At 42.2% G+C, this 27,459-nt stretch overlaps 1 protein-coding gene across 1 annotated transcript; it reads right to left on the minus strand.

The window, feature by feature from the left end:
* EDNRA (endothelin receptor type A) lies at window positions 1-27,065 on the minus strand. The gene is made up of 8 exons (XM_081208444.1): window positions 26,665-27,065; window positions 22,628-23,072; window positions 13,692-13,816; window positions 11,689-11,887; window positions 6,874-7,026; window positions 5,089-5,222; window positions 2,730-2,838; window positions 1-919 (listed from the first exon to the last, which is right to left on the minus strand). Exons 2-8 carry the CDS (start codon window positions 23,012-23,014, stop codon window positions 779-781), a joined length of 1,248 nt encoding a protein of 415 aa, XP_081064570.1. The 5' UTR covers window positions 23,015-23,072; window positions 26,665-27,065; the 3' UTR covers window positions 1-778.
* Window positions 27,066-27,459: the final 394 nt, after the last annotated feature.

Here is a 27,459-nt window from a genome sequence, read left to right on the forward strand (position 1 = left end):
GAGTCTGCATATCTCTTTCATTTCAGTAACTTTTGGCCCTCAGTTTGTGTCCTATGCATCTAGCAATGTACACAAAAGACAATTATCCCATTAATGCGTCATTTCTTCCGGCTTACTGAGAGGGAACGGGAAAGGCATGGGGAGATTGCTGCAGTGTTGTGTGTGGCAGTGGGGCCAATCTGACGCCCCCATTGCCAGGCACTGTACTGACCAAGCTCTTTTTGCCTCATTCCTAGTGACCTGCTGTGTTGGAAAGCCAGGAGGACAATAGAAGCCTGCCCTGCCTCAGTGGCCCCTGCTATTAAAAAGGCTTCTGGCTGAACATGCTTTAAAATGTGGAATACACTTACTAAACTATCTCATGTCAAGAGAATATGAACATCTCTAGGTCCTACATTTTGTCAGTCTTTCAAAACAATTCCATCATGACTCACAGTGACTTACAAAATTCTTCAAAACGGCAGCATGCACAATACACTTACTGAGAATGTCCACCTGGAGTCTGCAGATAGTTTGCAGGACGCTGTGCAGATTCTTCTTGTTTTCACCAAAATATGATTTTCTTTGTAAGGGGGAGGGCAAAGCTTTCTTGCTACCATTTAGAAATCTGTACAGAGCTTCACTTGTGGACGCTTTGGTCATCTTTGGACTTAGGTGCTAGGGCACTGAGCCTTCAAATGAAATGTGCTTATTGAATCCCAGATCGTTTTTCTGTTTATAAAGCTGCAGTATACCGTTTTTGCTTTCGCCCATCGCAAAGTGCAGTCTCCACCAAACGTCAGTTTAAGCTGTCTTTGTGGATGCTCCGTTCTGTGTAGTGATTGTTCAGTTCGTTGTTTTTCCACTGAATACTTGTTCCGTTCATAGGAACAGATGATACTTGACTCCCTGTCTGGTAGCACTTACAGCCAAAGCATGACTGGCAAGAGAAAAATTCCAAACCATGTTAATATTCCATTTCTTTATGAAGGATCATCCCCTGTCTTCAGTGGAGAGCAGAAGCTTCCAGGGCAGGGGCAGAATTAGATTTCTAAAATACTGGATTGTTTTTTCTTATGATACTAAATATAGGCATATTTCAGACAACATGCTAAACCATGGTTTGCACCAACCATAGTTTGGAACCCAAACCATGGCTTCAACTTCTAAATATACAGCATGCAAACCATGGTTTAGAGCAACCTCCCCCACCTCATGCTCTGTAGATGTTTTAGACAAAACTACTTCAGAATATGGTGTCTGTTTCTGGTTTGCTAGTCAACCATAGACCATGTTATGTCAATACAAACATCACATCATATCATAAGTAAGCTTCCTTAGACATGGTTTGGTGCAATGTCTGAATTGAGTCACTCTGTAAGTACATCAGGGCCTGGATTCTACAGTCCCAATTTGATCAAAGTATTGAATTCAATATTAGCTTTTCCTGAGTAAGCTGTTCAAGACATTCCTGCATACCAGCTGGACCAATATTTATTGGTTTACTATTAAAAGATCTCCAAATAAGCATACCAAAGAATTAATGCCATAAGCTGAATAGAGATTAGGCCACATTTAAGCTCATTGGTTTCAGTGAGCTTTAGTCCACCTAACTTTGTATCTTATCTGTTTCACCATATTCATATAGATTATTTACTCATCCTTCCTATACTTCTATATCAACCCCTGTTGCTGTTCATCCTGGAGAGCTTTGCTCATAGCTGTCAACTTTTCCCTTTTCTTGCGAGGAATCCTATTCGGAATAAGATAATTTCCCTTAAAAAAAGGAAAAAGTTGACAGCTATGGCTTTGTTGTAGTGGGAAGATTTGAAAATATGGCCCTTGTGAACAGTTAACTACCAATCAAAGCACAAGGGATACTTTCACAAACAACAACATGCACAAATGTGTTTAGCATTTCAGCTAAATCTCTCCCCACCAAATGAAACAGGTTCCTCAAGATTGAGGAGGCTGGCTTATTTGAACAGAAGTAAGTGGTTGGTGAAAAGAGGATTATCCTCTTTGTTATGAAATCTGACAGCAGAAGGAATCAGGTGGACAAGTCAAGCGGACTAAATTGCAGAAGAAATAGGCAAAGACTGACTTGATTACACTGGGCACAGTCTGGACATGATAGTGCAACATTCCTGGGGTCTCCTTCACTTTAGCTCTTTATGAAAAGCTTGGGAGTGGATTTTCTCTATGGGAAGCTGTATTTTACAAAGGAAAGGATGTGGGTGAATTTACAACCCTCCAGTGTAAAGTTGAGGTCAAAATCTGTAGTGTGGAATCAAGAAGCTCAAGTTCTTAACTCCTGCTCATTTACTGAAGAGCCAACTGAGAGCCATGCGACAACTTTTTTTACCATAAATTTCTGCACCAGAAGTAATAATCTATGAAGTGACCACAGAATTCATAAAACCACAAAATTCTATTGCCCTGTGGAAGAAATCCCTCAATACACTCCCCTCCCCAATCAAATGCCTAGAAGGGAGACACGGTATTCTAAATTTTGCTAAATGCCTTTCAGGAATAACATATAGGCAAACAATAACAAGTACGGGCAAATGTTGCTGAATGTTGCATGAGTGGATCGTTTCATGCGTTATGACTAAAAGATTCTCATGGGTCTCCCATTGGTTATGTGACCAATCAGTGGGTGGGAAGAAATAATGCTACTCTTTCACATTTTCTCCCTTAGATGCATATTTTGACAGCTTAATTTCCTTCTTTATAATCACAATCCTTACCTGGAAACAGTTTTTGAACTTCTTGCTGACAAAATAGAGTGCTATAGGGTTTATGCAGGAATTTATGGTCGCTAAATTCATGCCGATATAATCGAGTGTCAACAAAAAGCTAGGGTTAAAAAAGAAAGCAAAACATTAGAATCTTTTTCATTCTGGGAGCATATTACATATAGCTTTGTAAAATCCGTTCTTGGGTACCTACCTAGCAAAAAATATGATCATACAGAATATGTGTACTGTTTGAAATTAGACTGTGACACATGCATAAATTAGTATTAAGAAGTGTCTGTCAGCTGTGGAGAACTTGCACAGAGCTTGGTGCCAGCATTAAAAACCTTTCAGTGCTAGGTAAAAGCATATTTCTTCTCCCAGGCATTTGGTGGACTATAATAAAGGTTGCTGTGTATTGGTGAAATGCAATGTGCTATGAAAGTTTTTTTGCAGTTTTTCTGGGCCTGTTATGGGGTAAAGGTAAAGGGGCCCCTGACCATTAGGTCCAGTTGTGACCGACTCTGGGGTTGTGGCGCTCATCTCGCTTTATTGGCCGAGGGAGCTGGTGTACAGCTTCCAGGTCATGTGGCCAGCATGACTAAGCCGCTTCTGGCGAACCAGAACAGTGCACGGAAACGCTGTTTACCGTCCCATTGGAGCGGTACCTATTTATCTACTTGCACTTTGACGTGCTTTCAAACTGCTAGGTTGGCAGGAGCAGGGACCGAGCAACGGGAGCTCACCCCGTCGCGGGGATTCGAACCGCCAACCTTATCGGCAAGCCCTAGGCTCTGTGGTTTAACCCACAGCGCCACCCGCGTACCCTTTGTTATGGGGTACTTAATGTCTTATGTAATGTCATTATGTTATGTTATGTTATGTTATGATCTTTTTAAAGTCACTCGGAGATGTTTTCGTAGCAACAAATAAGTCAGGTAATAAATAAATAAATAAACAAACAAGCGGGTCTTGTTGTACAAAACCAAGTAGAGGGACCATGCACTAGTAGAGCCCACTCAGGCATGCCCCCGGTCCACAGTGCCATGCTCTTCAGCAGGTAACCCAACACCCTGGAGAGGCTTTTCAGGCCTACAAAAGGGGAAGAGAAGGGGAAGCTTGTGCAAGTTGCCTTTTCTGTGCATAACTATTGGCTACAACCCTCATTAGATAAATACAGTGGTACTTCTGATTATGTATTTAATTCATTCCGGAGGTCAGTCCTTAACCTGAAACTGTTCTTAACCTGAAGCACCACTTTAGCTAATGGGGCCTCCCGCTGCTGCCACGCCGCTGCTGCTGCCCGATTTCTGTTCTCATCCTGAAGCAAAGATCTTAACCCGAGGTACTATTTCTGGGTTAGCAGAGTCTGTAACCTGAAGCATATGTAACCTGAAGTGTATGTACCCCGAGGTACCACTGTAACCCTGTGCTAACCACAGTAAGGGGTTAGAAGAGAAAGATGGAGAGCATTGGCAACAGCAAGAGCTCAGAGTTTGGGGTTGGGTTTTTAAAATATAAATCTGTACACCACTTAGAAATCCTGTATATCAAGTTGTATATAAATACGTGAAATAATTAAGAAATAAAACAGGGTCAGATAAAGTATGCTCTGGGATGTGAAAACCTGACCTAGCCTTTTAATCACCATTATTATAAGATAAAAAGAGGGTATTTTAAAATAAACTATTTGAACAGGACAAGTTCATGCAAGCATCTTGGCGACTGCAAAGGAACGCAGTGATCCCTTGGGTGTGCCTTTATTTTTCAGTGTCTGACTGCAAGTAGTTGAAGGCCAATTGTGATGTAATATTATTATGTGCTTTTATGTTTCCTTTCACGAAATGTGTGTCTAGAGCCACAATATTGTGCGTGTCTTCAAGCATTTCATAGATGGAGCGCTTTCCACATTTTTTCCTGGATATGATGAGCTTCAGGTTCGGCTACACACAGCGGCATTTCGACATCCAAATGTGCCACATTACAAAGCACGATGTACACTGATGGCTCTATAAATAATACTAGGAATAATAAGAAATGCTTCTGTGTGACCTGGATAATGATCTGTGGAAAAGAGATGTCTGCTTTTTTACAGTCTGCACTAAATCCTGCTGACATAGCTAATCAGGGAGAAATCGATTCAATTGTTTGACTAGAAGCAATAAAGAAGTAGAGACAAGTGGGCAAGCAATATGGAGCCGAACCAATAATGCCCCACCAGCCATCTTGCATAAAATATAAAACAAGTACATACCCATTTCAAATACCCATTTCCACAGTTGCACATGCGCTGATGCCAATTGGCTTCTCTGGCTACTCTGTTCACCTGACCCCTCGGCACATTATATACAACCCAAATTTAAAACCATACCTGAGCAATTCACATCTTTTAGGGTCTTTTTCGGAATACAACATTTGCTTCAAGATCCGGCTCAAATGGAGAGGAAACCAGCAAAGGGCAAAGATGACAACTAAGCAGAAAACCGTCTTTGCGACTTCTCGTCTCTGGAGGACAAAAGGACATGTATGAATTCGCAGATGTGGGACAAGCAAAGTGCAAAGCTACTGAGAATAAAATGGAAGCTGTCCAAATATAAGAAAAGCTTGACTATGAAGGACGTGGGTGGTGCTGTGGGTTAAACTGCAGAGCCTAGGACTTGCCGATCAGAAGGTCGGTGGTTCGAATCCCCGCGACGGGGTGAGCTCCCGTTGCTCGGTCTCAGCTCCTGCCCACCTAGCAGTTTGAAAGCACGTCTAAGTGCAAGTAGATAAATAGGTACCGCTCCGGCAGGAAGGTAAACGGCGTATCTGTGCACTGCTCTGGTTCGCCAGAAGCGGCTTAGTCATGCTGGCCACATGACCTGGAAGCTGTACGCTGGCTCCCTCAGCCAATAAAGCGAGATGAGCGCCGCAACCCCAGAGTCGGCCACGACTGGACCTAATGGTCAGGGGTCCCTTTACCTTTACCTTTATGAAGGCATGCAGCTAGTGACTGATATTTCAATGATTACTTAGGGGAAATAGCCATATGCATGGGGAGCTTTCACTCAGGGCCCTTCCACACCACAGATTACTGTGGACTTGGTGCAGCTCATGCATGTAGGATTTTCACAGCATCCACATGATGTCATCCTCATCCAAGCTGGGCTTAGTACCCAAGTTCATATCCTCATTCAAGTCATGAAACTCCCTGAGCAATATTGGGCCAGCGACTGTCTTTCAACTTAACCTTCCTTGCAGGGTTATTGTGATAAAACACATCTTTGAGCTCCTTTATGTAAAGGTGGGATATAAAGGTAATGATAAACAATAAAAGTAAAATGAGACCTCATGTTTTTCCTGCATCCCATATTATGTCCCCTCTGCCCCCCCCAAAAAAAATTCAGGATTTACCATTTCTCTGATAGCACTAGCAGAGGCAATTTATTGGATTTTCTGCAGAAATGATGCATCCAGTTTAAGTGGGGAAATAGTATGGGGCTGCATTTTGTTGAGGATGGAATTGTGTGGACTCTGCACAAAACATGCATGCTTGACCAAAGCTGAGTCCACAATAAACTGTTTGGAAACACTCTCATTCTAATGGCCAGCTGCTGCAGCCTTCTCACCAACTCTTCTTATTGTGTACAGCTTCAGAACGGTCATCAGTGGATTTCTGATGTACATCAATCTCAGGAGCCAGGTGAACATTAAAAAAAGTTCCAAACAGGATTTGCAAAACGTTCATAACTACATCCCCTATCACTGCTAGAAATGTATTGTTACTCAGACTTGGCTAAAGTAGAAATGATAATATGTTTGAGAAGCAAAAATGTAGGAATGTATCTTTGGCACATTGTTAACTAGAGTTCAAGGAATCCAGAAAGCAGGATTTTAAGGTTAGAAAGTGAGCGAGCAAAGCTGTCACACTTGTTATAAAAAAGCAAGCAACCCTGTCTGGCCTCTGAAGCATTGCGTCTGCATCAGCTGCTTGCACTTGAGATTACCCTTATGTTCTGAGTTTGCCTGAATACCTCTGGGTCAAAACTCATCTTTCGCCATAGCTTCTATTTTGGGAATGCCTTTGATTACAGCTCGCTCTAAAAAGTTTGGAAAGATAACGCACGGAAAATACACGTCAGAAAATGCTTCCTAGGCATTTCCCTCCCTTCCTTACCTGCTTCAGATGTTCACTGAGAGCTATTCTCAGATTGCTCTTCCTCCTGTTCAGCATTTCACAGGTCATGAGGGTGTAGAAGAAGGCGGTGCACGCAAGCGGCATACAAAAGTAGAAACCAAAGAGCCACCAGTCCTTTGCTTTGGCATAAAACTGCAGAGGAGAGATCCAAAACAGAACAACTTATTGCTCAATGCAATGCCTTCTTGCATTGACACCCGCCAAGGGCAACATTCAGAAATCAAGCGGTAGGAGAACGTTCCATTTCATTACAGTTCGACTGCCCTGTTTACACTCGCATGTATGTGGGTACACACAAATACAACTGCCAGTTGTGACAAGATAGTGTCTTCTACCGTACCTGAGGCAGCAGACAAGATTAGGTCCTCTAGAATAGGCCATGTGGTCCCAGAAAAGAATAGCTAGAGGGGGGCTTAGGAAAGCTACTTTTGCTCCCTAACATCTCCCCTGAAGTGCTCTGCCTAAGACTAGAGGCAGCCCTGTTTACTCAGGTCAATGCACCTTCCAATCTGTTTTGGCTTGGGACTTGAAAGCATGTGCAGAAAGAAAGCAACTAGGCAAAACTGACCCAAATCTCAACTTTTGAATCCCAGGGAACCGTGACATGGTTACTAACATTTGTGCAAAAATCAAAGGGCAATAGAAGTCTTGCTAAATAGCTTCTCCCAGTGAAAACTCTGCTATGTTACCTTTTAAGGCTTTTGCGAATGGCTTTGATTCCAAAAGGTCCAGGTTAAGAATGTCTTGTAAGTGTAATCGTGCTCTGCTATCAGTAGCAAGATTAACTGTCTTGCTCATGTACCAGGCAGAAAGAGGCCACTTAAGCATGCACTAGTCTGGAAAATGTGGAGTCCAGATTGCTGTTTCCAGTGACTTTCAATGTATGGTTTCTTTAACCCCCCTGGCCAGAATGTAACCCTTTCCATGGTATGTTTACTATGTGACAAGAAGCAGCGGGTGGCTGGGACATCCCAGTACATGTCCCAATTAAAGTTAAAGGCTGCTGGAGATTTTGGGCGAGTATCTTTCACAAAACACTTCACAGTTTTGCTAATAACTATAAACATTTCTTTGCCATTTCTAGAGATAACACACATGCACAAACATAATCCTATCTCTTGATTATTGGTCACTGGAAGGTATGTGTATAAAGGGGAATCCTTGTTTTCTCACAATATTTTCCCATCGGTTGTTAATTCTTAGCAGATGTCATTTTCCTTGTTCCCACACTGGAATATGATGATGTTAATAGCTGGGGATTACATGTGGTTCTTTGCTACTGTTCAAAGGAGTCAGAAGTCTGCCGTTCTGTTTATGCATATTTCAACGGCAGAGCTAGCTTTGGAAGAGGAAGATTAAAGCTTTTACCACAAATTAATATATTCTTAATGAAGCAATATTTTTAGCCATTTTATAATTGCAGGCTTTGGCTATATGGAGGGGGGGAGGAGAGAAAAAGAGGGAGGGGTGAGGGAAGGAGGGAGTTGCACAGGAGAGCAATTTACTTCAGGCCCTTTAGCCTGGGGCCTGAATGTAAAACTTTCTCATTTCAAAGATCTTTCACAGATGATGCCACTGAATCAATGGCAACGCTGTGAGAAAGTGCTAGTTAGCTAACTGTTGGCAGCCATGGAACTGAAGGAAATGCTTCCCTTGAGATATTTCACGTTAAAGTAGGGCAAAGTTTAGACCAAAATGGATTCTTATCTGTTTGCTTCTTTCAGCTATTTAGATGGAATCAAAACAATAAAAATAGCAAATTAGAAACAATAACACCGAAAGATTGTCAGGTCAAATTTAGCCTCAGAGAAGAGGGAATTGCCTCAGTTTAGACCTCTATTGTCCAGACAACTCCTTCCTTAAAACTGTCCTCCTCTCGCTTTCATGTTGTCTCATGGAACGCTGTCATAAGGTGCTTGAAGAAGTTGGAGGTGACAACCACCCTGCAGGGCCAGGATTAAATGTATTTCTGCACTACAAAGCAGGAAAGTGGTCACTGTGCTTTTGTGGATTCCTAAAGGTGTAACTACACCAGATCTTTTTATTACTCTTGAGAGGGCTCTAGGAACTGGTCTGAGTTTGTTGGCTTGGTCACTATTCTCTTTCTCTATGCAACAAAAAAACTTCAAACCTTCTGGCTCTTTTGCACGTTTCAAGGCCTCTTCACACAGCCACCGATAATACAGCAACCATGTATAAAACATCTGCCCATGCAATCATCTACAAGTGCCTTTTGTTGTTGTTGTTTAGTCGTTTAGTCATGTCCGACTCCTTGTGACCCCATGGACCAGAGCACGCCAGGCACTCCTGTCTTCCACTGCCTCCCACAGTTTGGTCAAACTCATGCTGGTAGCTTCGAGAACACTGTCCAACCATCTCGTCCTCTGACGTCCCCTTCTCCTTGTGCCCTCAATCTTTCCCAACATCAGGGTCCATGGAGTCTTCTCTTCTCATGAGGTGGCCTCATGAGAGCCTCAGCTTCAGGATCTGTCCTTCCAGTGAGCACTCAGGGCTGATTTCCTTAAGAATGAATAGGTTTGCTCTTCTTGCAGTCCATGGGACTCTCAAGAGTCTCCTCCAGCACCATAATTCAGAAGCATCCATTCTTCGGCGATCAGCCTTCTTTATGGTTCCATACATCACTACTGGGAAAACCATAGCTTTAACTATACGGACCTTTGTTGGCAAGTGCCTAGTACATGCGATATTCAATGTAAGCTTGCAAGCTGAGAAGAAGTCAGGGACTCTAGAGAGCTGTTGCCAGTCAAAGTGGACAATACTGAGCTAGATGGACCAGTGGCCTAACTGGATATAAGGCGGCTTCTTCCAGTGAATAAAAGAAAAGCATGCTGAATCGGGCCAGGGGCTTGGCTAGTCCAGCATCGTGTTCTCACAGTGGCCAACCAGATGCCTGTGAGAAGCCAGCAAGCAGGACCTGAGGGCAACAGCAATCTCTTCACATGGACTTCCCAGAAACTGGTATTCAGAGGCTTACTGCATCCAACAATGGAAGTAGAACACAGACATTTTGTCTAGTAACCATCAATAGCCCCACCCTCCATATTTTTATGCTGTTGGATCCTTTCCCACTTGACTTCATATGAACATATGAAAATGCTTTACAATAAATCAGGCAATTGGTCTTTGCAAACCACAACTGCTTACATTTACCTTCCTAGTCCTCTAAACAGGAGAAGCCAGCAGGGAATTGGACCTGGGACCTTTGTCATCATACAAAGCATGAAAATTCATAGGAAGAAGGAATTTTCCTTGGTTCTGTCAAAACAGTACACCTCATGTAGATACAACAAATCTATCTTCTCCCACTAATGCTAAATTGCTGTGCTATGGGGGGGGGGGTGGGGCGGGGAGCAATGCTTGAAAGAATACCAAAGGCTGCATCCAACCAATTTAGAATTTTAAAGGGGTGACACTTTGGGCATTTTAAAGCTGTAAAAGCTAAACTAAGATGTCTGCAAATGATTAATTATGGCAATTAAGCTTACACAGATCTTCCATCAAGTTTTGTACTTTGATGTAAGTGACACAGGCATTCTTTTGTTTGCCGTACGAGTACACATGGAACTAGTCTTCTACAGGAAACGTGCTCTTTCACATGTTCCCTAAAGCACTTGGCCTTTTGGGATTTACATCCTAGCACAAATATTTGAAAGAAGGGCTATCAAAAACAATAATAGCTAAGAGGTTTCTAAGACCACTCAAAATGAGATAACCATAAAGTTCTACTAAAGTCAGCTGACATGATTTATGGTAACATTTGCTACTAGACTTAAGGAGAGGCTTTCCCTTTTAATCCTCCATTCATTTATTTGGAGCTTACGTGACTATGTCTTCTCTCTGCTCTACATTATCTTCTTCAGCTACACAAAAATTAACATTCTGGTATTGGACGTCACCAAAATACAAGGGGGAGGAACCCTGTTGCAATTGAAAGTTTGCTTTTATAATGTTTTGGAAAGGCAGAATGGCAGACTATTTTTCTTAGGGAGAAAGGGGATGGGGTGGGATTTCCTTATGTATTTAATAAAAACAGATTATAAGCAGTTGGACATGTCTTTTGCACAGTGTTTTATTCGGCTAAACAATAGCAGCCTCTGAGTTTCACTGGCCATGAGTTTCAGCAGAGGGATAACAGAGGAAGAGGCTATTTAACACGTTCCCTACCTACATTTGCCCCCACTCAAAACCTTTCCCCTTCCCCGCCACACACAATGTTCTTCCTTCTGCAGGGAAAAATATACTGGATCCCTGTAGAAACAAACAGGATTGAGGGAGGGGAAAGGTAAGAAAACAAAGTTATAAACAGCCCTTCCTTCCACTGAAACTTGCAGTCCCTAGATGTGAACATTTTCAGGAACCAGGGAAGTGTTCAGGAAAGAGAATGGTGTCATTAACATGATTTTAGTAGAAAGAGGTAAACAAAGTGAGGCCGCTATAACCTTTCATGGCTGTCTATGAGCTGGAAGGACATCTCTAGTGGCTAAACCATGGTCAGGAACCAGCTGATACAAACCAGCTAACATTTAAAGGGTTTTGAATAATTTTATATAAAAAAAGATGGGAACATTCTGGGTTTCTCCCACTGTGCTATGCTTTGGCACCTGGGATGTTGTCCTAACCTTTCCCATATTTACATCTCCATTTGAGCCAACCTTTCCCTCCACCCACTCAGCTCTTGCCTCTTCTCCCATTCTTAGTCCTTTTATCCCACCACTCCAGACTGCCCCATTGCAAATGGAAAGATAACAACTGTGGCTGTATTTTGATACATACGGACAAAAATGTGGTATTAGTTAGGAGCATACAGGAAACGTAGAAGTTGCCGTTGTATTCAAATTCAACAGTGGTAAAACCAATTGCTTCTGGGATAGCCAGGACAAATGAAAGAATCCAAATTGTAATGATTTCAATAGCGGTGATCAAGGGGACTCCAATTCCTTGAACACGACTCCAGGAGGCAACTGCCCGGTACCTAAAATAAAACACAGAGGCATTAATTGCAAGCTTCAATTCTTTATTAAAAGGTGGAGTTTTAAAGGAAAGCTTAACATAATAGGCGCATCTCATGATTCTTTACAATATGAGATACTTAATTACCCATAAAATGGCAATAAATGAGTGGATTCATGTTTTGTAATCTTGGTATTATCATCATGCAAGTTTGTGGAAGAAAGGGTCTCCATCTAATCATTAGATTTGAATGGTTTTCGCTTAACAGCATTATTTGGCGTCTCATAATAAAAATCAGTTTTGAATCAGTGCATCTTGATTTAAAATGGAATCCAATCATATTAAAAAAACTGCTACTTGATCTCAAGACCATTATGCAATCAGTGTTTGGTTACAATATCTTAAGGTGTCCAAATGCATAGTGAATAGACAACTTTCTATAATATACAGACAATTGTGGACATAATCCCACACCACAGCAAGATAAACAAGAGGAATTAATTCACATGATGTGGGTTAATTTGTTTGTTTGTTTATGGTACAGTTTTCCCAGGGGAGCAATTACTAACATTTTAAAAACAGAACAAAGCAATTTAAGAATAAAATTAAGCAATTTGATAAAACGATAGGACAAGAAACCAGCAGCTGCATCAGAATAATAATAATAATAAAAATCAATGCTGTTTGGAAATAACTCAACGGATGTTTTTCAGTCCTAAGGAATTTTTTTTTTAAAGCTTGTGTCTGGGATACAAAAGGCAGAAGTGTAAGTAGATCAGATGAGAGTGTTCTGTAGAGAGTGTTCCGCAGCTGAGGTGCCACATCTCCCCCCAATGTCTAATTTCAGAAGGTATGCCCCCCCCCCAAAGAAGCAAAAAGGAGAGACCAGGCAAGCCGGCAGCAATGAAAAGAAGAAAAGGAGGAGCAGAACCATTGGGGCAGGGGTCTTGACAGGTGCCCAACAATGCTGATGCAGGCCTTGGCTAATGGCTTTGCTCCACTCCTTTGCCAAACATCATTATTATTTATTAAATGTATACTCTGCCCTTCATCCAAAGATCATATGGCAAGAGGCTGGAGTTAATCAGCCCATTGGGGTCCAATCAAGGGAGAGACCCATACATAGGATTGGTACGGGCATTTGAGCATGTGGTGCATGCCGCCTTCAGGCAGGACATCTTTGACACTTGGTTTAAGAAGTCTAGATATCATGTCATCTTAAAAATGCTTCACTCAGTTAAGAGGACCTGATCATTTCCACACTATTAATTTGTCTAGAAGCTATTAAGAAAATTATCACATGCGATTACAACACAGGATGAAAGCTTTAACCTTAAAATAAAACCAAGCAGCCACAGTGCAATCCTGTCTACTCAGAAGTACCGTATTTTTCGCTCTATAAGACACACCAGACCACAAGACGCACCTAGTTTTTGGAGGAGGAAGACAAGAAAAAAAAAATTCTGAATCTCAGAAGCCAGAACAGCAAGAGGGATCGCTGTGCAGTGAAAGCAGCAATCCGTTTTGCTGTTCTGGCTTCTGGGATAGCTGCGCAGCCTGCATTCACTCCATAAGACGCACACACATTTCCCCTTACTTTTTAGGAGGGAAAAAGTGAGTCTTATAGAGCAAAAAATACGGTAAGTCCTACTGAATTCAATGGAGCTTTCTCCCAGGTACATGGGATTAGCAATCCAGCCTTAATATCATAAATAGCCATTAGTTCTGTAGCTTTCAAAATCCAGAGTCATTACACTACTTTTTGACCCTCTTCATTCTTGTTCTAGGAGAAATTGTTCATAGAATGAAATTGTAGAACTATTTACCTGTCCACGCTTAGAGCACAGAGGTTAAGGACTGTGATCCCCACTGATGCTTTCTGAAGAAAAGGAAAACAGCTGCAAAGAAACTGCCCAAAAGGAGACATCCCAAAGGGCCACTGACCATGAAGCTAAAGGATGGATAAGAAAAATAATGGGAAATGTTAAATGGCAGTGTAGAAAAAAATGAACATATACCTGAATCTCACCTTGCTTGTCCTCGCAACCAATTAACATTCTCCATATCAAAGTGTACGTTTTTCCAAAGTCATCAGGTGATCCCAGATTGTGCCAATAAAAAGGGGGATTCACCTACATTTATTGATTTGAAACGTGTATATACTTTTCTATTTAACATTAAGAATTCATCATATAAAAAGTGAAATTAAAAACAGCTTAATCGCTTTAAGAGAAACAGTGTGAAATCATGTAAAACTGGGGCACACACAAGTGTGTGCAGCAGAGAATGGCTGAATAATCTAGCTGCTCCGTCTCTCACTCTATTAAGTCTTAGCTACTGAAACCCTGTACCACCAATCAGGTGTCCAGGAGTTGGTAGACAGGGAATGACGGAGAAAGTGCAGCCAGCTAAGGAACACAACCTCACTGATTACTTTCAGTGAGCAAGGACACAGTTTTAAATCTGGCCTCCACAATGACAGCTGCAAAGACACTCAAAAGTTGGCAGGTTTGATGCTGCCTGCTTCACCATAGACAAACTGAAGGAAATGACCCCGCCCCCCCCCCCACATAAACAGTCATTGAGGGCTCTGCTATTAAAAAAAGGCAAGGGGCTTAAAAAAATTAGAAGCTCACATCAGCACCTTCAATAATGAAGTGGGGGAAATGGATTCTAAAGTTATTGTATCCTTAGAGATAAGTGTAAACAGTGATCAAAGCTTACAAAGTAACGGAGCTTCAGTTTTATTATTTGGAAAGACAGGCAAAGAAGGAATATTTGCATAAGAGGTCTGGAAAAAAAATCTGTTGATGGGAAGGATATGATCAGTTTCTTAAAGGTGGGAAGAATTGCTCCCAGATGTCAACAAATATGCTTATGCAGGCTAAAAGGATCCAATATCATTAGAAAATGGAGATGGCATATTACACAGAGCAATGACAAAGAAGGCAGCACACGTCCTCTTTCTCCTGAACTTCCAGTACTTTGGGATGAAGCTCAAACAGTGCACCTTGGCCTCAATATAACGCTCCAATGTGGGGCAACATACATTTGTGGCTAAAATGTTAAAAATCACACACACACACACACACACATACTGCATTGATTTGCAGAGTGACATACCATGCTGGGAAACAATCTTAAATTTGACTGTAATCCCACCATAGATAGATCTGCCACGAAGGGGCCCCTGCTGGAACAATATGGGCACCACGACTGGCACAAAGAAATAATTTGAAAGATGCTTGTAGGTTGCAGTTCTAATGAAAAATGGGCCCTCTCAGTCCTGGAATTTAATTTTTATAAAATACAGATTGGGTTACTAATCCCACTATTAAAGAAACATCTGATTTGGTTCTTTTTGACAACAGAGATCACATACTGTACATTTCTGTAGTCTGCTTTTCCATTCATTCAATGATAACATCTGATTTAGTCCTCAAACAGATGTCAGATCCTATGCCTTCAAACTGTTGGCTTTCTAGATCTATCCAGATGTCACATTTGAAAGGTTGGATGTATCAAAGACATTTTACAGATGATACATTCCGCAGCCTGTGTGGTTACAGTCATCCTAAACCCCGGTATAGAAGACATTGCCCATGTGTACAAGGCAGTACAGTATATTTATGCCAGGCTCCCAGCTAATTATATGAGTGCACCTTCTGGCTCAACCTGCTTTGTTCACTCACTGAGTGGAACCTTGGGAAGGGAAGCCTTAACTGAGCTCACTGGATAGCTCAGTTGGTTAGAGCGTGGTGCTGATAATGCCAAGGTTGCAGGTTCGATCCCCATGTGGGGCAGCTGAATATTCCAACGTTGCAGGGGTCTGGACTAGGTGATCCTTAGGGTCCCTTCCAACTCTACAATTCTGTGATTCTGTGAATGTGCAGGATTCACAACAGGGCAAGGAGTTCTATGCTTACAGCTGTACATGTATACACTCTTCTTCTTCCCAAATATTCCTTGTGCAGATGGCAGATACAGGGCCAGTTCAGCTGTACACTCCATGTGTATGCCAAATGGATGCAGAGTTCTCTTGTGAACAGCTCCTTGGGGCCTGGTCTTTCAAAAGCTTCACAAGGGAGGGAGGTTTACCGATCAGTACTGTCCAGCCTTACTGTGATTTCAAAGCTATTCTCTTTCAAGGCAAATCTGCAGCACAATGTCTGACAAGAGTGGAATTCTGTCCACATATTTGTATGCTAAAATCAGAAACTTTTGAAAGATTTCAATACTCTGCTGCTGGAATCCAAGAAAACTAACCAGACAACCACAACTTCCTGAATATCCCCTCCCTCTAATCTTGCGTTTTCCACGCTCAACCCTGTGAAGCCGTAATAAACAAGACAGAACATTCCATTTGGATGATTTCTAAATGTCACCAAGTGGGCTTCAGTTTACTTGGTGGTATTTATAATTTTTTTTGGCACCGTTCTTGCACTGCTGTATAGAATACGCTTTTGTGGAAGATGCTTTTAACATCTATGCAAGCATGCTGATTAAAAATGAACCGTAAGATCCAGAGGAGGGAAATCAATTTCCAACCATGCTTTGGAAGGTGCATGCTACTTTTGAACATGGTCGGTTAAAGCTTCTGGCTTTGGAAAACACAAGAAGTCCCAACAGTGGAGGAATGGCAGATGAAGATGATGGACTTTTCGGAGCTAGCTAACCTGACTGGAAGAGTCCGCGATCAGGAGGAGGAGGAGTACCAGGACGATTGGATGAAATTCAAAGACTATTTAGTTAAAAATGCTAAGATATATTAATTGGAAAAATTTACAAATACCAGATAGGCTTAGGATTTAAATATGTGATGTTAGAGAATACAGTGGTACCTCGCAAGACGAATGCCTTGCAAGACGAAAAACGCGCAAGACGAAAGTGTTTTCCGTTTTTTGAGTCGTTCCGCAAGACGAATTTCCCTATGGGCTTGCTTCGCAAGACGAAACGTCTTGCGAGTTCTTGCGAGTTTGTTTCCTTTTTCTTAAAGCCGCTAAGCCATTAATAGCCACTAAGCCGCTAATAGCCGCTAAGCCGCTAATAGCCGTGCTTCGCAAGACAAAAAAACCGCAAGATGAAGAGACTCGCGGAACGGATTAATTTCGTCTTGTGAGGCACCACTGTAATATGTTTAAAGTTAAAATGAAAAGGAAAAAAGATGTTAAGTGATTAAGTTAATTTTATGAGAAAATTTGTTTTGGAAAACTGTTACAATGATATACAATGAAACTCAGCCAGGGGGGTTTGAGGAAGTCTTTTAACAATGTTACTAAGATTGGACTAAGTATAGTTAAGATGTATGTTTGTTTGTCTGTCTAAAATTCTGCAAAATCAATTAAAAAAATTGAAAAAAGGGGGGGGAGAGCTTCTGGCTTTGGAACACAGCCACCTTCCAAACTCTGCTGCTATTAAGATGGTATGGATTTAAGGAACATAGGAGTTCTCTTGCTGGACTGAACTACTTAGTCCTGGATTCAGTTTTCAATAATGGCAATCTCGATTCCCTTGGAATATATTACAAAAAATGTAACAATTATGCCCTGACCCACTCAGGAGGCTTTTATATGAGGTAGCTACTGGCAATGATCCAACATGGGTGATTCGCATGGAAGGCATAACAACAGTGTACATTTCGAATGCACAAACCAAATTGGTGGTACATAGTGTGGACCAGGGAGCACATTTCTAGCCATGTGGCAATGGAAACAGGCACATTCAACCAAGGAATTCAACTGGATTTGCATTGTTTCCATGTAACTGTTTTTGGGCTGGGATCCATATGTCTGCTCTACCCCATTGACTAATGATTCTGTTCATGCAACATTACACTTGTGCGCGCGCACGCACACACACACACACACACACACACACACACACACACATGTATTTAGAATGATGGCAAATCCATCCTTCTTCCCGATATGCTTATCAGCTGGTGTAAAAGGTGGACTGTATCTCTTTCTTGGAATCAGTTAAAATATTCCCGAGTGAAATTTCTGGCTGACCAATAATTTGAGAGCTGGAGGAAGTGATCAGAGGAACGTTTCAACAGGAAATGCAAACATCCTAAAAGTGTATATTGCAGACTCTGCAGTGCTACTAGCTATGGCTGTCTTGGCACAGCTTCTGTCCCCACCTGCATTTTGTAGTAGAGGCTAAGCAATTAACATTCTTGCATTTATCCAATTTCCCATCCCACCCCAGTTGAACAGCGCTGTGTAACTATGAAGGGGCCATATAACCCTTGCATGGAAGCAGAGATACTGATTAATGAATTATACATTCATAGTAGCTCACATACTGGCTGGATTAAAGGAACATGCAAATGTTACATTGAAAGAACAAGCTGATTGATAGCAGCAACCCTGTATACTAATAGTGATGCATGATGGCTGATTCTTGACCAATAGTGGTCTTCCTATATGCTAATAGCAGATTAATCAAGTGCTGATCTTTATGTAGCCAAAACAACATCATCCACATACAACTTCCAAAGAGGGGGTTTCAGTAAGCTTGGAGGACCTCCAAGGTTTGCAAAAGTACAAGCAAGCTTTAGGAGGAAAATACTGTATGGAGGGGGGAATGAAAACACCTCCACTGAGGCACAAGAATAGTCAGTGGTTGTAGAATGCTGAGTGTGAAAAAATGGAAAACCATAGAAGTGGGACACAGAATGAAGTATCCTGGAAAAGGGCATGGCTGGCTGAACAAAATTTTGTTTCAAGTTCCACTTGCAGAGCTCTATTCTGTGCCTTATTTCTTTAGAAGATAAATAGGGCCCACAATTTGTTTTCTTAGAATCCTGTTTATTTTTTTTAAAAATGTATATATGTACACACATACTCAACTCAACTCAACAACTAGAGAAAATTAAGGCTTGGGCATACATGTGCACTATGTGTATGTACATGCAGACAATCTCTATCTCTCACAACTTCAGAGAAAGTGACAGGGAGTGATCTGTGAGCGATCGGCATGGCTTGTGGTTGAGGCCGTGTGGGAGGAAGTCTGGCCCAAACCATTTACAGCTAAATTTTATTCAAAACAAAACCAAAACTTTGTACTAATGCCAGAGCATCCGTCTGTTAGGACTCACTTCATCTTCAAAGAACGCTAAGCAAAAAAAAAGGTTTTATAACCAGATCCATTGGACTGAAGAGAGAAACAATTCTGGAATAATGACAGAAAGATTTTAATCCAGTTTTTAGGAAAGGCAAGTCTGTTTTTCCAACATAAAATCTCAACTAAAATGTGAAAGTTCATAGTTTTTTTGTTTTTTAAAAAATGCTTCCACCACCCAAAGAGTCCTGCGTTTAAGAGGCAAGAGGACAGTGATAGAGCGTATGCTTCTCCTGCTGAAGCTCCTAGATTTAATTCTTCACAACTCCACTTAAAAACAAAAAAGTCTGCTGGGCTAGAAATATTTTTTTTATCTGAATCTTTCAAGAGGTGTTGCTGATGAGAGTAGTCAATACTGGGCTAAATAGGGAAGATATATAAGGCAGCATCACACATGGGCTGGTTGTTCCTCGCTAACGTGTCAATCTTTCTATTGCTGGACAACTTGCAAAGCAGCTCATAAAATGCATACACCAGCCTCTAAAACTTGAATGCTTTAGGGAGAAAAGGCTCCAAAACACACTTGCTAGGGAGAAAGTCTCACTGAACACAGTGGGACTCACTTCCAAATAAACATGTATATGATACTGTGGTAAATTAGGGAAACAGGGGACGTTGCCTGTACCAAGTCAGACTGTTGGTTCATCAAGCTCAATATGGCACTGAGCAGCAGGGCTGCTCCATGAATTCAGGCAGGGGCTTTCAAAGCCCGACTTGGAAAGCCAAGAACTGAACCTGGGCCTCTTCTGCGTCCATCTTTCTTCACAGGGGAGTTGCTCCATCCCTTTGATAATTTTGGTTGCCCTTTTCTGAACTTTTTTTCCAACTCTACAATAGCATTGTATAATTGCATTATTATATTGGCAGGTTTTTTTCCAGTTCCCTCATCCCTGCATGCCACATGGGACGTTTAGAGCAAGGGTATGAAAGGTTCCTTTTTCTATGGGCAGGAACATGGGTAGGAGAGAAGTGAACCCCACTCCACCCCTCTCCCCTGCTTTACTTTATTGCACTCTGCTGCTTTCAGCAGCTTTCTCTCAGCCCATCTCTGATAACTGGACATAAGCCAGGCAGGGAGGAAATTGCTTAAAGCAATGGAGTGCAGTGAGATAAGGCAAGGAAAGTGTGTGTGTGTGTGTTTTGTTCTCTTAAAGATTGCCACCCTCCCACTCATATATGAATGGATCAGACACATGCATAAAACACATGTGGCTCCCCCTATCACATCTATTTTCGTCCCACAGGCTGGTTCACACAAGCATGCTGACCACACTGTCGAGAGACAATTGGCATGTTTGAACGTGGCATCTCACATAGCCCAAGTGCACACTGCTTTTCAGTGGAGTCAATTCACACATTCAATTATCTACTTGTCAGCATGTGTGTATGAGCAGGGCCCTGAGGCTACTACCTCCGATGTTCTGCATATGGGGCAAAAGAAACTTAAACAATGGTATACAGTGCCATAACTGTAACATGCCTTTAAAGGAGTTCAAGATGTCACACTCATAACGAAGTTAAAAAAGCCCGGAGATTGATTATTGCCAGGCATCTGCACACCATGTATAGAAACTGTAGTTTCATTACAACTAAAAGCTCACCAAGAACAGACGCCATATTACACACAGATATAACCATCATTTTGCGATACTAGGAAGGGTGGTAGGAAAACCATTAGGCTCATGAACTTCAGTGAAGACTAAAAGGAGCGGGGAAAGTGGTTTATTCGGGTTTATTATTCTGTCACATAATCCAAAGTGACTAAGACTGATCCCAGCACTCCCTACAGTTTTAAACTTGAGTCATGGCCAACACCACATCATAAATCAGAACTCCAACACATTCATTCTGACAGTCTGGAAGTGTTACTTTGTCTTGTAGAGAATATTCTCATCATGCATAGCTATAGTTTACTTGGCCAAGTCTCTGAAAAAGATACCATGAAATGAATCTCCCAGTGGTGGTGGTATTATTATTATTATTATTATTATTATTATTATTATTATTATTATTTCTAAACCACTCATCATTTATTGTTGTTGTTTTGACCATCATAGTCTTTTCAACCTCAGTGGCACACTATATAGTCTCCCTTATCCGCAGAAATACAATTGATCCCCATCTCGAAAATTTGGCCCAGTATAGCGAGAGGCTAAATCTTCTCCTTATCCCAGTTTTTACATTACTTTTATACTCTTTACACAAGTGGGAGTATGCTGGTTTCCCCCCTGTGTTATGATAAAGGTGCAGTCACTATGTTCTCATTTAGTGTGGGATCTCATAATAGCCCAGCATAGAAAACAGAGCTGGTTTGCTCTCCACATGATGTTTCTTAAATAGGCACCATGCAGGAATTTTATTTATTTGTTGGTGGCATTTCTTCCCCGGTTTTCACCATAAAAGATCAAGGAGGCAGCTTACAATAATTAACTATACTAAATACAATTCCAATCAAAAAGATAAAAAGGCAAAAAAAAAAAAAGCAGATAAAATGAGGAAGTAAAGAGCCATTAAACACTCAGGAGAACAGGACAGAATTCACAAAGTGCCTAAATGCCAGCAGAGATGGCAAGGGAAGTGTGAGGGCAAATAGCATAAGATCCCAGATTCTGGCTAAAACATCTCTAGATATTTTAACATCTCTAGTTAAAAGGGTCAGGGAACATCTGATGTGGAAGACCTCCACCTCAAATTCTGTAGAGCAGAAGCAGCTAGCCTTCAGTTTGGCAGCCATTTTGTTCTGGCCCAGGACTTTTTTTCAGCCGAAACTCGCTAGAACTCAGTCCAGCACCTCTCAGGTGAGTTCCAGCACTTCTCAGGTGGGCGCCATTGGCATTCTAAGAGAAAGAGGGAGGTGTTTATGGTGAGCTCCAGCACCTCTTTTTCTAGAAAAACAGCACTGTTCTGGCCCAAGACCAGCTTTGACAGCGACAGCAAAGAGGAAAGCAAAATTAAAGCTGGGCAATAACCCTCTTCAGCTACTCTGGGAAGATCAGCTGAATAGAGGGGTTGTGTGCCTTGTGTGAGAGAAAGAGAGTAGCACGGCTTCCCTTAGCTAGTCCATCACTGATTTTAAGCACTGGTTTGTGATGTCCACAACTGCATCTGGATCTGGTAATATAGAGCTGAAAGTCATCCACATAAAGACAGCACTCAACTTCAACGCTACAGATGCCATCTCACAAAGGCTTTTAAATAGCACAACAGCCAGTGAATACTGTGACACAAATGGCAAGACAATAGCAGCCCCTCAGCAACACCTTCTAGAATCTGATTGCCAAGTTGGGGCAGGGGGAATGGGCTGACCATTAAACAATGCCTCCATCCCCTAATGTGTACAGATGATCAACCACAGAGATCCAGGAGAAACATGCTTCCACTGTCTAGTTTTGGGTAATTTTTATTATCTATAAATGCCTGGAGCTTAGCTGTCGATGCTCACCTGTCCTCCCCAAGCCATTATACAGTTAATGGATTACAACAACAAGAAGAACATATTTATATGCTGAAAGGAGTGAGGGGCATCATCTGTCTGGCCCACCCCTTCCTTCGCACCAGTGTTTCAGCTGCCCTCCACAAGTCAGCTTCTGCATACTGTAAAATGAGTGCACAAACTGTAAACATTGTGGTGTTTTACCTTATATATGTTGATAGGGATATCAATGATTATATAGATGAGGTCTCCCAGGGCCAGGCTAGCTATCAGCGCATTGGGGCCATTCCTCATACACTTGTTCTGGTAGATAATCCGCAGCAGGGTTGCATTCCCAACAAGCCCAATGATGAACACTGCACAGGATATTGCTGTATTGATGTATTTGAAAGTGTCCATAATTTTGGGGCGTTGTGAACAATAGATATAGGTGCGGTTGGGTTTATGGGTAGGGAAAAACAGCTTAGATTCTGTTTCAGAGGAAGTTGTGACAGGGTTAGTCAGGTTTGACTGGTAGATGTCAGAACCATCAATGATGACAAATCCAGTTATGAGAAGCACCAAGACCATCTCAAAATGAAACGCTTCCATCTTCAAATCTTCTGTATTGGGAAATCTGTATTTGAACAGCAGCTTGGACTTATTTCACCTACAATAAAAAGAAGGCAATATTTATGTTGCAATATTGGCAAACTGAAACATTTGTATATTTTCATAGAATTGCAGAGTGAGAAGGAACCACAAGCGTCGTCTAGTCCAACTCTCTGCAATGCAGGAATCTTTTGCCCAAGGTGGGGCTCGAAACCCACAACCCTGAGATTAAGAGCCTCATGAACTTTTAATTCTAGACAGAAATCCAAATTAAACTTTTAAATTCATTCATTCATTTGCGAACTTATATCCAGCCATTCTATAAAACTATAATCAAAGCAGCAAAGAAGGAGAAAGGGCAACAAACGTACAATAAAATACAATCACGTAAAATAGTATTGAAAGGTAATAAAAAATAAAAAGCAGAAGCAGACAGATCTATCTTAATCGTACCACCTTTGGATCCAGCTCAATACATTCAGAACTGGGGGGTTGTTTATTATTTAAATGGTTGATTTTAAACAAATGTTTGTGAAGGTAAATTCTGTTCCTTTAAAATCAGTCTCTGTTTATTTACACAACTTCCATTTGCTTTTGCTAAACCCACCCCATCTTTCCCTAAGCATATTTCTTTGGAAATAAATTGCTTTGATATCACTAAGGAAAATCCAAATATGTATGATTAGATATTTTTAGAGAACTTACAGCTATAAAATTAATAGAGTGCATACTGGATGCTGAAAAATGTTTGGTCGTTGGAACATAAGCAAGACTACTTTCCTTAAAATTTAAAATGACTACTACTACTTTTTTATTATTATTATCAGAAATACCCAAGTCTCTTTTCTACAGGGTCAACAATCACCAAAGCAATAAAGCTACTGCAAGCCATAAAGGCTGCTGCAAAGTCCTGATCAGAAGCACGTAAACCAAGCAATTCCCATCCTATGTGTCATGATGCCTCATCTGGGGGAAGTAGTGACAGGACTCTCTAGCCTCTGGGAATTTAGGCTTCTAGGAATGACTTTGTTTGTTAATAGAACCCCAAGCTCTACCAGCTGTAGAATGGTGCAATTGATATAGCCTTCAAATTGAAGACTTTGGAGCCAGGATTCCCCCCCCACCCGCCCCTGAGAACCAGAACTGAACTGAACTCACAGTCCTCCAACACAAAAAACACATCAACACCCACTTTCTTCATTTTCTCTGTACAGTACTGCTGTTCTGTTAATGTTATTATTGATGGGCATTGTGGTTTTAATTTTATGACTTTAATGGATTTTTATTATTACTCTGATACTTCCATAGCCCATCCTGAGACTATATGATGAAGGAAGGGAGTATGAGTATGAATAACAACAGCAGCAGTGTCAACATATTCAGCGGGGTGGTGGTGGTAATTTCTTGCTGCCATTGTTAAAAAATTGGGAATCAAAATCTTTGCTAATCTACTTCAAATCTCACCGCCACTGCCACCAGTGTGTAAGATCTACCAGTAGAACTAGAACTGCCTTTGTAACTAACGCAGAATATAATATGGAGGGGAGAAGCTCAGTGTCCAATCTAACCAGGTCACCCACGTTTACTTGAAATTGAGTCCCACTGAATTTAGCAGGGCTTACTAACATGTAAAAATACATAGGTTCACTCTCCACATTGCCTTCATTTCAATAGTCTTTTAATTACCTTTTTAAAAAAGTATTAAGGAGCTGGGGGACGTTAAGTGCTAAATTTTGGCTAGACTGTGGCTCAAAACTACACTTTGCACTAATTGTGTTTTTCTTTCACAAACAGCCAGAGTAGGACCCCAATCCAGACCAGGGTCATAGCTGAAATTGCTGGAAATGGCGAGGAGGCAGATTTCATCTCAACATGGAGATAAACTTCCTAATTGTTAACAGCTGTTTGGCAATGGAAAAGGCTGCCTTGGGAGGTGATGATCTCTCATTCACTTGATGGATATAAGTAGAGTCTGGATAGCCGCTTCTCAGAGATCGTGTAGTTGCATTCTGCGCTGCATACTCACACAGAGCAGGTGGCGGGACTGGATACCTCCAAGGCCCCTTTCAATTCTGTGATTTTATGAAAGTTTTAGAATTTCAACTAGCTCAAAGTGAAACTACATCTATTGACTCATTAAAAAAAAAAGACTCCCCCAAATTTACAGTTAGGCAATACTTTTATTGGGACCAACTGGAATGTCCCAAAAGCTGGGCAAGTTTTCAAGTTCTGCAGAACTTTTCACCAGGCAGACTGTACACAAAGCAGGCAGTGAGGAGGAGGACAGGTACCTGCAAGCTGAATGAAACTCACTTCTAAGTAAAAATAGATAGCACTACAGGTCTGGGTACATTATGGCAAAGGGGACTTCAGATTGTTGCTATTTTGAGGGTGAGATTCAATCACATATCAGCAAATGCAGGCTGTGCGATTAAACTGGATTTGGTGCTCTCGCACAACAAACTTGATTCCTTTATCTTCTTTTTTAAAACTTTTGCAATAAGGAAAGTTATAGGAAAATGCACTGAAACGTGTAAGATAACAATAACGCCAACTTCCTAGAAAACATATTAGGATGAAAGCTCAACAAGTAGCTGACGTTATATAATCCCCTTGTAAGCTTTCTGCAAATCAGAAACAAACCCTATTAACAGAATTCAGTATTACTATTATTATTAAGTGTGTTAGGATCACAGCCTTACTTTTGACATGGCTAACACTGACATCAGTGATACAACCAAGCCTAGACACATCCAACATGGGTCATTGAGTTCAAAGGAACGGAAGTTTCTGCCACAGTATGTGCCCTGAATGGAACACACACACACACACACACACACACACACACACACACACGAGAATTTATGATCTACTCGTGCTAAACTTGGATTTACTTGGAAGGATTTACGTGGAGATTTTTCCAAGCGATGGCGGTGTCCGCCGATAGCAGACGGGACCCGGGATCGCGCACCTGCAGGTGAGAAAGCAGCAGGGAGCGTAGGAGCCAACTCCTAGGGGTTGAGGTCCCTTCGCCCCCCCCCCCAATATTTGAGGGAACTGGATCCCCTCCAAAAGAAGCTGATGGGCACTGGCATTCAAATAGTGTGATCATGTGATCGACTATGCGGAGCGGGGCTTACCTGCCCTCCCCATATTTTATTCCAGTTGGCACCCTTGGCAGGGAGCGATGTTTAAAAGGGAAAAGCGGCAGGAGGGAGAAGGGTGAAGGGTTCAGCAGCAGCAGCCCCCTCCCCCTTTCCGTGTCTGTTTCTCCAGCAAAGCAGCGGCTTCCCACGAGCTGTTGCTTTTCATTTCACCGTCGGGGGGAGAGATTAATCGCGCGTCCCTTGAGTTTGGCCAGGAAGCCGCCGGTTCCCTGCCTTATTTCGGGCAAAGACCCCGCACTTGCTTGTGTAGGGGAGCTTTCCCCTACACATAGAGAAAGAGAGAGGGCGCGCACACGAGAAAGGAGGGAGCGGAACAGACGAGCACCGCTTGCTTCCTACACCCAAGAACCCGAGACCAACTCTCATCCCTCCTCCCCGTCCCCAGACGCCGGGTTTTCCAAACTCCCTTCTTTCCTCGCAGAGAGAGACAACAAAAAAGTACAGTATCCCCGACGATTAGCCACGCGGCGTCGGTCCACCCACCGTTTTGTCCCGCGGAATCTGCGCGCCCGCGACGTCTGGCGTGACTCCCGCCCGGGAGAAGAAGGACGAGGCGAGGAACACGCCGCCGCCGTGAGTCCAGCGGGGCGCATGGGAAGCTCTTTGTAAGAGCCGCGCAGCGAAAGTTGGAAGGAAGCTGCTCCCTGGCTGCTTTCCCTCTCTGAGATCCCTTTCCTAGAGAAGGCTTCCCAAATCCTCCAGGCTCCGTCTGGTTGGGTGGGATTCCGACTCTCCACCTCCGGGCAGAGGGAAGTCGGATCAGCCCCCTCCTTTACCCAACCCCCCGTTTCCGAGGAGGGGGGACGACTTTCTCTCTCTCTCTCTCTCTACCCCAAAGCCAGACGCTTGCAATGTTCAGAAGAAGAGCATGCAACCTCAAAGACAGCCTCCTCCGCCCCCAGCAAAAAGAAAAGGAAAAAAATGAGTGGGGGGGACGCTAAGGGTGGTGTTTTTTTTAAGCAGTTCCTCCCTGGACAGGAGGAGGGGCTGGGGCTGCTTCTCTTGAGAAACCAGGATGAGGCATCCCACCACTTTAGGGATCTGCCCATGAGGAAAGCTTGAGAGCTGCGAATGTTCCCAAGGGTGGGCTTCACTGAAACAAAAGTGAGCCGCAAATGCACTAGAAATAAAAAGCAAGGAGTGGATCCTGAGTGGGAAAGGGAAATAGAGGGAATTATAAATACAAGTGTTCATAGTTGTACTTCTTTAGTTATGTTTCAGGGTCTGTGGGGCTCCCTGCCACAGCAGTCCTGCAATGTGACCTTCTTTCGCAGCCCC

Source organism: Podarcis bocagei (assembly GCF_964188305.1).
Source record: "Podarcis bocagei genome assembly, chromosome: 9".
Classification (NCBI taxonomy): domain Eukaryota; kingdom Metazoa; phylum Chordata; class Lepidosauria; order Squamata; family Lacertidae; genus Podarcis; species Podarcis bocagei.